Source organism: Limulus polyphemus, unplaced genomic scaffold, assembly GCF_000517525.1.
Source record: "Limulus polyphemus unplaced genomic scaffold, Limulus_polyphemus-2.1.2 Scaffold571, whole genome shotgun sequence".
Lineage (NCBI taxonomy): Eukaryota > Metazoa > Arthropoda > Merostomata > Xiphosura > Limulidae > Limulus > Limulus polyphemus.
The window spans coordinates 49,138-63,877 of NW_013666181.1; the positions used below are offsets into that span (position 1 = coordinate 49,138).

The 14,740-nt window shown below is 33.6% G+C and overlaps 1 protein-coding gene across 1 annotated transcript; it reads left to right on the plus strand.

The window, feature by feature from the left end:
• Nucleotides 1-8,120: 8,120 nt before the first annotated feature.
• Nucleotides 8,121-11,570, plus strand: LOC106459169 (phospholipase A2-like). Its single transcript, XM_013918764.1, has 4 exons — nt 8,121-8,153; nt 8,852-9,042; nt 10,358-10,510; nt 11,474-11,570. Exons 1-4 carry the CDS (start codon nt 8,121-8,123, stop codon nt 11,568-11,570), a joined length of 474 nt encoding a protein of 157 aa, XP_013774218.1.
• Nucleotides 11,571-14,740: the final 3,170 nt, after the last annotated feature.

Sequence of the window (14,740 nt, forward strand, 5' to 3'; positions counted from 1 at the left end):
AAATTAGTTAGCATAAATCAGTTAAATGACGAAAAATTAGGTGCCTATTTACTTGTGACCACTCAGTGTACAGTTGTTTTTTGTTTTGCATAGTTAGGTAGTTGATCACTTGCAAACACACCTCCAAGTTTCTTTCTCGTACATAAAACTTATGAGAGTATAGAATAAATCTCTACAATGTTCATTGCTTCTTAGATATCAGTGATGATGTTTCTGGAATGGTCAATTTTTAAAATCGACTGAAATTCTACATAGGCGAGAGCACATTTATAGTGTTAAGTAAAAACTTTACCAAGTCATATTTCTATTCGTAGATTTCCCTGTTTCACCAAGTTAAAGTGGGAATTGCCAGCTGATAGGTCGGATGTAAGATCAAATACAGAGAATAATATTCATCATATTCTATATCAATTTCTTGATCGTGAAACTGTTTTCCCATTCCACTAAATAATGTTTTGTAGCTTCATGCATACAAGTTAGCATCAAAATCAGGTTGTAAAGGTCCAGCAGGAACTTGTTTTCCATCCACATTGATTGAGAGGAAATTGATACTGTAATGTTTCAAATTGTATGGGTTTTCTCTCCAAGATCCGTTAAATGCAGAATGATCAACACATCCTATACCAAGACGTGTAGGTACTTGATCTAAAAATGCTTTATTGATAGATGATTCTAAGTTTCTCTACGGAATTGAAAATTATTTGCACTCTGTATACTTCAAAGGATATCTAGCAGTTACTTTCTGAAAGGCTTTTGAGTGTGAACAGAATGACCAAAGGATTGATGTTTGTTTTTCAAATATAGATAAAAACCTGTTGAAGAACAACTTTGAAACCTGATTCATCACTTGACATAATACAAAATGCATATTTAATTCATACAAGGTATAGTTTTAAAGTAACTCTATTTGGCAAGAACTTGTTTTGCAAAAAAATGTCCAAATGTAAACAGACAATCATGTCAACAGTTTGACAGTCTTGTGTATTTAAGTATTGGTTCTTGATTTCATCGTTATCTCCATCTTTAAAGTCGAGATCATCAAAACTACCTGCTATATCCATTACCCACATAGACGTAGTCAGTTTTCTTCTCTTTGTTTCTCCATTATAACTCAGTAGTGTTTCTTTGTAAGCCTTATAAGCATAGAGATTGTAAGATGAAAAAATGAGTTGGTCATTAAGGTGTATGTCGACTTGAGAAAATAGAGAATGAAGAAACAGATTGGCAGGAGTAGACTTATCTTCATCTTTTTTTCTATGTCTGTTCCATCGCTTTTAACATTCTTTGCCTTCAGGAAAGAAAGAGATTCATCCTGTCCCATCAAATACATTATGCCAACTATATGGATACTGCAGTTCAGCCAAGGCCACTTCCCACGAGCCTTCAAGGTTAAACGATCTTGAAAGATACGTGATATGTTTTTCATAGTATTGCTAGCAAAATAGGTTATAGAACTATTGCTGGAGAACTTCACATACAACTGATCCAAGTTGAATAATGGATAATAGAATTATACATAACATTTTATTACGGCAGCCAATCCAGATTGACTTGAGGGATCCAGCTATTAAACTTATTATCCTTTCCATTTAACAAAATACTGTTTGTTTTTACCCCTTACTTGTTCACATAGTATTTCTTTCACATTATATGCATCATTCGAGGACTTGATGAATGTTGTAATTTAGATTCGTAAAATGTTCCATCTAATTCTTCTTTGAGATAGTCTTGTACACTGAGAGGTTTCTCTCAAATCTCTTGTGAATTATAAATATTTTATCCGTCCACCCAGGCATATATCCTTTCTTATATTGATGTTTTGTTTTACTAATGCGAATTTAATCACTCACTTGGATTCGAAATTTCTCTTTTATGTGTGGTTTGTACAGTTGACTGTCTGTAGCAGTAGTTATAATCTGACCTTTACAACAGACAAAATTAAACCTTAGCCGACTGATAATGTTAACAGGATCCAGTGGTTGACAACAGTCCATGACAGCAATAAAAAACAAGTGATTATATAATACAATGTTCTTTTATTAAAAATGAGCCCGTTTTGATACAGTTCATTTGCGTCTTTTAACAGTACATTCTTTATGCTTCATATACGACCATCTGTCGACATTTCCAACAAATTCTGGTGGGATATTCATATATGATAATTGTTCTGCAAATTCTCTCCGTCTGGTAGGATAAAAATCACTTTGTTTCCATAATGCATCACTGATGAGATGGTCTGTTACTGTTTGGTACAGATCTTCCATTAATCACTACTTCTCCTCGATAATTACATGTTACATTTACACTTGAATATATTAAGTTTAATAGTATTTCAACTTTCTTTTTATATTTTAGAGTTATGCTGTCAATGATAACTAAACTTTTCTGAGTTGGTGATTCCATTAAAATTTTAATAGGTTTCATTGGCTTAACATCTTAGCTTTATCATCTGCAGATAGAGTATTATTATATATGACAGATTTCACATATCTACCTACAGAGTTTAAAAGTTTATGAAAGGGTCTTTCATAAACTATTGGTTGACAAAACAAGTGTACTAATTCTTCAAGAACGAGAATCAGTCGTTTTGCATGTTTCATTTTGAAGACCAACAGCTTTACTAATAATCCGTCCTGCCAAACCACCAAATAATGAAAGTATTTGTAATTGTAAAAACCCTCCTTTCTGTATTAGAAAATTTCCTTTCTGTTTAACAGGTGTTTTTTCATCGGCCAACACTCTTAATAATGACTTGTATCATCTAAGTTTCTGCTTTTGCATGTTTGTCATGGGAACATTACCCTTTAAAGCAATGAAATCACATTCACAAATACATGTTATAAAATCATTGTTTGCTCTGGCAATCGTATCTTTAGTTTGTTTATGTGTAGTTTTAGTTAATGCTTGGAGCAAATCACGGTGTTGTTTAACTCTAAGTGTCCTGATGAATAAATGACAAAAAGAGAGCGTGTGAACAATATATAAATCTATTTATTGACACATATATTTAGAAAACCATTGACAATCTATTTAGATATAACATCGAATTTTAACACTACAATGATAAATTGTTTCCTTGCTATGAACTGGACAGCATAGAAATGATTTATGAAGTTGATTAACTCTAGGACAGGGAATTTGGAAGAAACTTCTCAACAGTTCAATTTTCTAAGTCCACTTGGTAAATACAGCTGTGAAACTTTGTCTTAGCAAACTAACCACATTCCACAAATATATATACTAGATGGTTCCATATTCTCAGAATATTTTGTGAATATTTCTTGTCTACCCACTTACGTTGCTTGCAATCTGTCTCTGATACAAAGTGCTTCAAAAACACACTTATATATATCAACTGCATAAACATTTGAATGTTAGTTATTTAATAACATATGGTCCATCCTTCAAATAAAATCCTTCAACATCTTTCAAGATGTATGGACATATATCACTTAGGCATGTACACTACAATCTCATCTCCTGGAAACAAACCAGTTCTTAAACATAATTGGTCAGGAGTTTGTTGTTTCAAATCGATGATCAGATATCCAAACGTTTGTCGAGTTGCATCTTGATAGGCTTCTTCAAATTATTTGACACATGTTCGAAACATTTGTCTCACTAAAACTTTCAGCTGAGACCAGTTTCTCATATTCTTAAACAAAATTATGTATTGAGAGTTTAAACTAATGTTATGTATTTGTCTACCCTGATGAAATACAATATAAAACACAATACAATATAAAACACAGATATATTCAAATGGTGACTTCCACATATAAAAGGTTATTTTCTCCACTTCCACACATAAGATAACCAATTATAAAAATATCTGGCTTTTCGAGTTGTAAATAATCACGGAAATGTTCAGGTAAACCTTCAAGAAAATGGATGTTGGAATGATTTGCATTAAGTTAGCACACAGCTGTTGAAATTCATTATAGAACCATACAATGTTTTCTGGAATAGAGCAAATAATATCACGATAATTGGATAACACATTGTAACAAACTGTATTTTACCACTTCCAGTTAGACCCAACACTAATCAAGTGAAATAATGTTGTAAATAGTAATCCATCTTAAACTACAGTGATAATATATGAATTGTTTTTTATACAAAGGACCAACCTCTCATGAAGTAAAATAAATAGATAATTTAATTTAATAGCCATATGGTATGGTATTAAAGTCTTATAAAATATATCTTTTGGTATAGACAGGGGAGTATTTTGTGCATTAGGTTTGTTAATTATAGATAGCGTTTTCCTATCCTGACATATTTTCTTGTCCTTCATGATTGTAATGGCATGGTGAGAATGATTAAATATATATAATGCTCTTCATTGAAGAGAGGTTTAAGTTATGACTGTTGATAAAATTAAGGGTACATCCTCTGATCTTACAATAGGATTTACCATCTTCCTGTAAGTACCCATAATTCTAAGGTCCACCACTAACCCATGATGTGATGTAGTATCCATCAAGCACATCTGTAAATTCCCTAAAAATCACTTAAAGGGGATCATTATTTCCATCTGAGATGTAAACAACACTATCAGTGTCGTAGTAGAAAACAGATGAACCTAACATTTTTAGTGCATGGTACAATTTTAGGTGCATGTGAGCAGTAGTGAAAGCCGCCAGAAAAATATTTATTTGATCTTTCTGAGGTAGATACTCGTGCTTATGTCTCCAATGAAGAACAATAATTTTATCAATGGCTAACATAACATTTGTTACAATTTTGGCGATATTTTTCATTAATGAGTATTACTGTTTAACAGATGTTATGTAGTTCAGTTGTGTTTTGTCTTCAGACATAATCCAACGACCCCAGAAAGAGTTAAGACAAAGTTCTGCAAATGAATTTCTGTCTGGATTCAGGGATTAGTTACACACCTTTATTTTCAGCATACTGTTCAATAAATTCCTGTCTTGCCTCTGATGTAATGCAGTGAGAAGGTCATACTGAACTTTCCTGTTCTATTTTTGAAAATGTGTCTATATAAATTTTAAACAGTTGAGTGGATCTTTCAGAGAAATGGTAAATTTCATAAGTTTGTATTATTTCATAACCACACTCGACTGCTTTTTTCACGTCCTCAGTAACCCATGTGCCAATAAATGTTCTCTCATCATATGAATGATTACATGGGAGCAGTATTCTTATTCGCATGTTTTACAGAGAGGGAAAGTTAATTTACCATTACTTCTCAGAGGTAAAACACGACGACAGAGTTTCCTCGGGGCTAGAATTTTACACTTAAATAAACCTAAATAGTATATCTGAAAATTATGTTGTAATGGTTATGGTATGGCCAACTAGATACTCACAGTACTTATTCATCTGTGGATATAGAGAAGTTTGTTTGTTTGTTTTTTAATTTCGCGCAAAGCTACACGAGGGCTATCTGCGCTAGCCGTCCCTAATTTAGCAGTGTAAGACTAGAGAGAAGGCAGCTAGTCATCACCAACTCTTGGGCTACTCTTTTACCAACGAATACCGTCACATTATAACGCCCCCACGGCTGAAAGGGCGAGCATGTTTGGTGGGGCTGGGATTCGAACCCGCGACCCTCTGATTGCGAGTCGAGCGCCCTTACCACATACCTTACCAGCATACTTGACCATTTCATCTTCTTTCACATCATACAAAAGTTTATTAGTATTGACTCAACTGCCATAAAAACTGCCCCATATATCCAGGAGAGGAACCACTGTGTGGTCTTTAAGCAAACTAATTAAATTTGTATCAATGGATTTCCTACGAGTAAAATTCATGTTCCCAAATTAAAACAACCTTATATCCCTGAGCTTCAGTTTATGTTGCCTGTTCAATATAAGTTTTCTAACAGACCACATGGGTTTATTTAAAACAACATTCATCGTGTCAGGATCGTAATATAAACTAAACCCATGATATATAGTGTTATGCTCCTTACAAAAGCCATCAACACTATAAGTTAAGATTTTAACTTTACAACAATTAAGAACATGTTGGATATTAGCCCCTTCAGACTATTGCATATAGTCTAAACACTTTATACTTACCTCACTATAGTTGATCGTTGTATTATATCCATGTTAGGTACAAGTGCTATAGACTTTTATGGTATAAAATTGCTTTTGTATATGACCATGCACACAGAAGTAATAGTCATGTACCTGAAAGGGTCAATACCACAGGTGGCGAGGAACTCATCTCTGAACTGTAGACAGCACTGATGGAGTATGTGAACATCTGATTGACAGTACCCAATGAGATAAAATAAATAAAGTATGTGTATCAACAAACTTTAAAGGTTTACTTTCTGCATTTTATCATCATATACACAAATTTGTAAGATTATATATCTTTCAATTTTTAAAAACATACAACTTTAGGTATGATAACTTTTAATAACATAACTATCAAGAGAAGATTAATCTTGCCTGTACATCTCATCTTAAAAACTGAAGATGTACCCTTCCTCTCAGCATTGTTGGTACCAGTTAAGAAATTTCTATCTTACATGTGTTGCCATGGTATCGGATGAAGAGAAACTCATATCGTGTATAGGGCCTCAATATTTTTGGTTAAACCTTGTTTTAAACAGATGAGGATAAATATCGTTTCTGTAACTCAGACCAAAGTTTTATGGAATGATGACAATGGCATGTGGCTAAATTGTAACACACAATAAACTTGTTAGATATTTGAGTGTTAGTTACCTCCCGGGATTTAGCGGTATATGTGTAAAAGTGTATAAGAGCTTATGAACATCCTGTTCTCACCATTCTCTATCTTACAAGTCAATAAGTCAAAGGATAAAAACTCACCAGACTGTACCTTAAAAGTCAAAGGATAAAAAATCATCATTCTGTAACACACAGGTCAATACATTTCTGGTAAGAAACCCATGAAACTTTATCTTCCATGTCAACTATAATTATGGATCACATAGTTTATGGTTTTTAGAGTTTCAGGCTTTAATTTCTAATAAATTATCTGTTTCAACACTATAAATTAAGTTATTTAAAATTAAGTAAATTTTGCTTTTCTAGATCAAATCAGTACAACGAACGGTCAATGATCCGAGAAAGTTTCTGTATTAGCATATGTTCAGGAACTACATCTTCAACAGGATGTCCCACGGTACACGAACGTATGTGTTTGTCTCATTTAATTGTTATATATGTAAGGAAATAGTTTTGCTTTGTTTACTGTGGTTTTAATCTCTTGTTTATCAGGATTATGAAACAATAAATCTGGCTAATAAATACTAAAAATAACATATTTTTTGTTTCAGCGACACAGTCCAATATGAATGTTGTTGTCTATCTATATACGTTCAGCTTGCAGAACAAGGTTTATGAATGAAATGAGCTCTTCCGATAACATCTGATTTAGTACTATAAAAGTGTTCCACTCTTCCATGTAATATGGACTATATACCAAGAGGTTATTTCTGTAGACTAAATACCTTAACTCACACGATGTAAGTGAACAGCCCGCTCTCCAACTTTCAAACTGGTAAATTCATTCGTCTTTGAACTTTCCCTTACGGAATGTTGTCTGATTGAGTTTTAAATAGTACACTTTCTGATTTTCTACGTTGGCTGACAAAGTGGCAGGTACCATACATTTTAATGTTTATGCCATGTAGTAGAATGTTAGGTACAACTATTTTTCACTTCTGAATGCCTTGTGGTGGAACACTGGATACTTCACTTTCTCTTTCTGAACGCCAGCTGGTACTGTTATTGTTCATTATTACCATCTAGTGAAGTGTTTATCACCCAGTTTTCTTTTTCAAATTTTATATTGTCTAATCACTAAGCCTTTATTTTCTAGAAGAAGCGTGTTCTACGTAACATTCTGGTTATCTCTGTTTTACCAGAGAAATATAAGTATTTCTTTTAAAAAATTATTAAAACAATACTTTTATGTAAAATACAGTTCAGTACATTTTAACTTATATATATATATGTCTTTGTAGCATCAATGACCTCAGCTATTCTCATTAGATTGGTTCTACTTCTTGGTCTGGCGCTAGGTGAAGATTTATTAGTAAAGATTCCAACATACAAAGTTTATTTTATAAAATATGGCCACCCAGATTTGAAAGAACTCGGACCATGGCCAAGTGTAAAGTTACTGGACGTAACTTGGTCAGTGACGGGTCAGCAGTACAACCAGACTAAACTGAAAGTACTAAGTTGTCATCAGACAGAAAAACCGTAAGTAGTGTTTCCTTTTCTAGTTGATTGATCTCCAAGTATAAACAAAAATCAATAAGTGTAAATATGTTAACTTCAACGTATGTTACATTTTTCTTAGAGATCGCGTGATGGAAATCTTGTATAGCAAGTTACCTAACCAGCCAGTCTTCAGGATCATATCAGAAAACACGGAAGAGATTCTTCATCATTGCAGAGATGTGAGACAGGCAGACGTCTCGAGGGAAGATGATATTTTTTACATATCTATAACATGGCCAGGTTAGTATTTCAAACTGATCATGCTGATACCTGATGGAAAATATCACAAAAAGCAGAATCTGTTAAAGCAATGGTTATAGATTTTAATACTACTGTTGTGAAAGGAGGATTCCAGATTTTTCGATTAAGCACAAGAAGAACTACGAATGTTGGGACTGGAGTTTTAAAACAAGGACCACAGACTTTAGAACTATTGTAATATGAAGAATATTGCAAACATAATGGCAGATAATTGCAGTAATGAGTAATAGATGTCAGAATTAATGGTAAAAGGAAAGGATGCATAATTCATTACATTTTATGTTGTGCAACGAAAAAGAAAAAACCTTAATGAAGACTTAATATTCACATTTGTAATGAAACAATAGTTAACCATTTACCATCCACTTTTTACCAAAGGTACCAAGTGGTGTGGACCTGGTAATGTATCAAAAGGGTACGACGACTTAGGTAAGAAAGCAAAAACAGACATGTGTTGCCGAGACCACGACACCTGTGATGACTTCATGACTGCTGGTGAAACAAAGCACGGACTGACAAACAATGCCAAATACACAAGGTAAAAAGGCCTTCAATATTATAATAAAATCTACACTACAGTAATTACAAGTAAGAAATAGAGAGAATTGAGTACGTTATATCAAGACATTTTTGAATATGCAAATCAACAAATCACATAACAATCACAGCCGATATAAAGTCGCGGTGGAACACAATATATCAGAAATATTTACATTCTTTAGCGTTCATAAGTAGCGTGATGTTATCAAACATTGATTGCTTTTGGGAATGGTATATAACACTCCTTTTCGACACAAAATATGCATGCACTCACATCAGATATATGTATTCGGAATGGTAATTTATAATTTTCAGACGAATATCCCTTATGTTTAATTCCATTGAAACACAAAGGAATATGGAACGTCCAGAAAGAGACCTGTAACAAGTTATACCCCACTCATAATGAGCATCTTGTAACAGGTGAGAATCTATGAATACAAAGGTCAGTGGTAAAAACTGTCCACGTGTACCAGGCAATGGTACGGAACATAATCAAGAAAGATCTTTGTTTATAAACGATTCTAACAGGATACGTATTCACCAAGATAAGGCTCTCAATCATACCTCTAGTTCAACTGTCACATACCTCAAGCAGCTGGAGAAAGAAACAGGTATTCATGCTATTCCATACGAGAATATGCCAGTAAAGTCGAAAGATGCAGTTCCTATAGACTTCTGTGTGATAGGACTGTTGAAATAAGTACTGGGAAACTGTCGTCCTCGTATAATAGATGGGCTATAGAAAGGAAACGGGAAAGAGTGGTGTGATTTCGAAATGACAGTCTTACGACGAATCCTTTTGAAATGCAATCTGCGTTACAGAACTATTGTCATAATGCATGATCGTCAGATAAAGCATTACCTGATGCAGCGACATGGACGGTAACGACGTGATGAATCTCCAAAATTGTTTTAATATAACGTTCTCAACCTCTCTATAACGACAACTCTCTCAACATGAAGTGATCAGCAGAAAATAAAGAATGTCAGATTTCCATGCATCTCGGAAGTTATGTGTTTTCAGAGATATTGTTGTGCAGCCAGTTTACTAATGCATAACATATTATCCAGTAATGATTATTGGTTATCTCGTCTTTTTCACAAACAGTACAACTAAAATACTAAGACAATGGTTATAGGTTTTATTACACTGTAGCAGAGGAAGAATTAAATAAGTAGAATTAAATATTCAGAGTAGAGTTCTAAAACAAGGATCACAGAAATGCTATAGAAAAGGGTTCTTATAGTTGAAATATTGTTATCTAGTTGGCGTTATTGTTTTGTTTTTTGTTTTTTATTTGCATTCTTAGGTTGAATTGTAAGTGTGACGAAGAATTCAGAAAATGTTTAACGAGTGTGAATACATCTACAGCCCAAGCCGTCGGAAAATTTTACTTCAACGTCGTCCAGAATAAATGTTATAAGTTAGACTACCTACAAATAAAGTGTCTAAGCTGGGGAGGGTGAGACGAAACTTTTTATATAATGAGTCCAGAGTATTTGTCTATTATCTGAAAAATAGTGTCAACTAATTTTAGTGGTTTAGGAATAACAATGAAGAATAGTAATTAAGGTAATTAAACTTAGGCTATGTTAGGTCTAGCTATAAATTACAAGTACTCCAATACCATACTTCTATGTGTTATTTCTCTCAATAACATTTTATTCTAGATAAAATAAGTTGGAAATAGAGCTGTAACTTGGCAACGTAAGCTAAAGCTGCAAAATGCAAACATAAACCAAAGCTGTATTGTGGCAACATAAACACAATCTCTATCATAGTAAATGACCACAGCTAGGTGGTATTGTTGGTTAGAAAAGTTCCCACAGGTAAGTTAGTCCCTCTAATAACAGAAGGTTCGAAGATTTAATTGATAAATCGATAAATCTATTTACTGTGGCTGGTACATATATGGCCTCTAAATGTTCTTTTCTAAACTGCGGCTAGTACACATAAAGGTTCTTGCTTTTAAAATTCCCGCGCGAGATTGTAAATTTTTGGAGTAATGTTGTCCATAGACATTCCACTATATGTTGTCATACAGTGGATCTCAGTGGATACAATGAAACCTGCAAGTATAATGAATTTTTAATGTTACGGAAATTAACCTTATTGTAAGTTTTATATGATATTCGGGGTTTAGTTTCTATTGTTTATAATAAACCACATATGTTATTTTATGACCTTAAAGACTTGTTATTTCTCGAAGAGTATAAAAAATCAAAACTAACCTCTTTCACTTATATTGTTAAATAGGGATTATGATACGGAAACTACAAGACGAAAACAAACTACTATTTTTTTTTCAAACTTATCACTTTTCGTGCCTTGACTAGTACAAGTAAAAAGAAAAAACACCATTTTAATTCATATCATTTAAGGTACGCAGTCTTCGAAGTAAAATACTAACTTTTCAATTTTCCAGATTGTTTAAGAGAAGTTGCCAAGAGTATGAACTGGATACAACTAAACAGAAGACTTGGCAGTTTTTTGACGCCATTGAATTCAAAAAACCGAAATAGTAAATGGGACTTTGAGAAGCAACAATGGCTACTTTTGTTTCTTGTTTTCTTTTGGAATGGGGATAACCAATAACACAAATATTATACATCTTTTTTTATTGTGAAAATAAATTATAATACATAAAAAAATGAACTAACTCGAGTGACTCCTCATCGTTTATCTTACTAATCCACCCCTGAAGAAGGAAGATTTATCTCAAAGCTGTCAAGTTATCGTTTTTGTATTATGATTTATCCATGTTATTCAATATTAGTCTCATAAATATATATTTTGTAGTATTATATTTTGTTTATTATCATATCTTTTTTCTGAAGTGGTGAAAGTACTGTTTTTAATTTTCAGTTCTTAGAGGGTTTTTTTTATTTAATTTGCATAGTACTCCATGTATTAAAATGTTGTTTTTTTTACATCAGATCTTCAACTGACAGCATTTTCGCACAATTTAAACAATTAGTTATATGTCACTTTTATCCAAAAAGTAGTTGCAGAAAACAACAAGATTTGCAGTTATGTAGCTTTTGTAGGATTATTTCTTGTTGGAATAAACATATAACTGAAACCTACGTTATAGTTGTTTTGTTGTAAGACTTAAAATATTTTGTCTTGAAGTTGAAACAACTAGGATATTTAAAAAACAAAACACAATTTTTTTATTTATAAACAACAGGCTCGTTTACGAAAGATTTCGGTCACACTTAAACTATAAGTCGGCACTTATCAGCAGAAGTTTAACGTTATCCTCAAGTGCAGGCTACGCTTCCAAAATAACCTTGATTTTTGTATTCCTTGATAATAGTTTATACATTTTGAAAGAATGTTAACTTCCGTCATTTTCGGGCCCGACATGGCCAGGTGGTTAGTGCGCTCGACTCGCAATCACCAAACATGCTCGCCATTTCAGCCGTGGGGGCGTTATAATGTGACGGTCAATCCCACTATTCGTTGGTAAAAGAATAGCCCAAGAGTTGGCAGTGGGTGGTGATGACTAGCTGCATTCCCTCTAGTCTTACACTGATAAATTAGGGACGGCTAACACAGATAGCCCTCGAGCAGCTTTGCTCGAACTCCATAACAAACAAACAAACAGTCATTTTACGAGTGCAGTGTTAACTTGCTAATACAAAGCACGCGGGTTGGACATGTGGTAGAATTCTGGATTTTTGAGGTGGCGAACAGAATTCGAATCCATGCGATACCATAAAATATTTCTCACAATATAAACTGTGAGTGCGTTATAAGAGTGACAATCAATCCCTAACACAACGTTTACTACATTGGAGAGAATTTGAAAACAACAAATAAGCATTAATATTCCACAGAAAAACTGTATTTTTTCTTTATGGTTAATTGAACAATGAAAATGAGTTATTATGAAATGATAATTGAATTGATGGGATCTTCAGAGATTTTTTTATTTATGAATTAAACAAATTAACATACGCACTACTTCAGCATCTGAATGAAATTTCAATGAAGATTAAAACTTACCTTTACAGACACAATACTATGAAATTAGCACGTCATTTACACTATGATGTATCTTCGTAAAAGAGAAAGAAAAATTCTGCAAACTTAATTACATTTACAAATAATATTCATGCTAAATAAAGTATTTTTTTACTCATATAATTTAACTTGATTTAATTGTTACAAATTTTTGTTGTGTATGTCACGAGAATAGGGTTAATTGGACGAGTGGTTTGTTTTGTTTATTTTATAAATATATCACAAATTTACACAAAGGACTATCTTTGTGTAGGCACCATTATTTTGAACCCAGAGATTATGAGGAGGGCAGCTAGTCAACAGCATCCACCGTCAACTCTTGGGCTAACCTTCTCAGACCCAATAGTGGGCTTTGATTGTCACTTTTATAACGCACCCATGATCCAGATGTACAGAGCGTGTTTTTTCGGCAAATGGATGCGAGTAATAAACCTTCAGATTCAGAGTTCGGGCATCATCCATCACTAGAATACATCTAACCAAATAACTAATATATTTTTATATGCAATTGTGGGTTCTTATATATCAAACTATACCCTTGATGGTATATGTGAATATGTATATATTTATAAGGTATTGATATTTTCACTAAACTGGTGTATTTCGATTTCTATAAATTAACTAATGAATCGGCTATTTCTCATCTGCAAATGAAAAATTAAGTGTGTGTGTGTGTCATACGTATCCTTAGCTGTTACGGGTTTAGACTATCTCAGTCTTCCTATCTGGTTCACTGGTGGGGCAGCGGTAAGTCTACGGATTTACCACGCTAAAATCAAGGGTTCGATTCCCCTCGATGGAAACAGTAGATGGCCCGAAGTGGTTTTGCTATAAAAACACACACATTTCCTTTCTGAGTAGCAGATAACATAATTGTACTATTTTCGGGTAAAAATAGATTGACAGGTAAGTTAATTATAACCATAATAAGAGAAGAATATTCGTAAATATATACAAAGCGTGAAACTTGATCAAACGAAAAGAGATTAACAAATTTGTTCGACTTTGAAATAAGTAATACGCTTTATTGACAATGTAAAAACAAAAACGTGTTGCTTAAACTTTTTCTCCGAAGGCAAGCTTGACTGTACACAGCGTGGTCATAAGTAAATAGACACCACCTTTTCAGAAAAAATGAAATTTTTCAGTCATATTCACATGAATTGATATATTTATAATTTAAATAATATCTAGTAGATCTTCATTTCGCTTCGTGGAGTTCGTTGATCTTATGGGGCATCGTGAGAATCATCTCGTCAATTTTAGATTGTGATATTTTCGCCCACTCTTGCTTCAAAACTTGGAGTAGATCGCTCTTCGAAGTTGTTTTGTTTTGTTGTTTCTTGACTTGCCGGTCGAGTATGGCCCAGAGGTTTTCGATGGGGTTCATGCCAGGAGATTGGCTCGGCCAGGGCAACTTCTGGATACCATTTTCTTCCTGCCACTTTTGGGTGTTTCTAGCAGTGTGATACGATGCTCCATCTTCCTGGAACAACGCTGTGTTCTTGTCCAAAAAAACCCGAGGAATAAAGTGACAAGAGTCCTTCCTCCAATATTTCGACGTATTTCGCAAAATTTATGTTGCCAACACGCTCCACTAAACTCGATCTCCCACCAACCCAAACAGCTCCCCAAATCATCACGCTGAAACCACCGTGTTTCA

Bases quoted from the DNA above. Each gene is read 5' to 3' on its own strand.
- LOC106459169 (XM_013918764.1), top strand. From the start codon at position 8,121: ATGGCCAAGTGTAAAGTTACTGGACGTAACTTG. The intron at 8,154-8,851 runs GTCAGTGACGGG...ATGAAACAATAG, and splicing joins AAGTTACTGGACGTAACTTG to TTAACCATTTACCATCCACT. The intron at 10,511-11,473 runs GTGAGACGAAAC...TCAATTTTCCAG, and splicing joins AAGTGTCTAAGCTGGGGAGG to ATTGTTTAAGAGAAGTTGCC.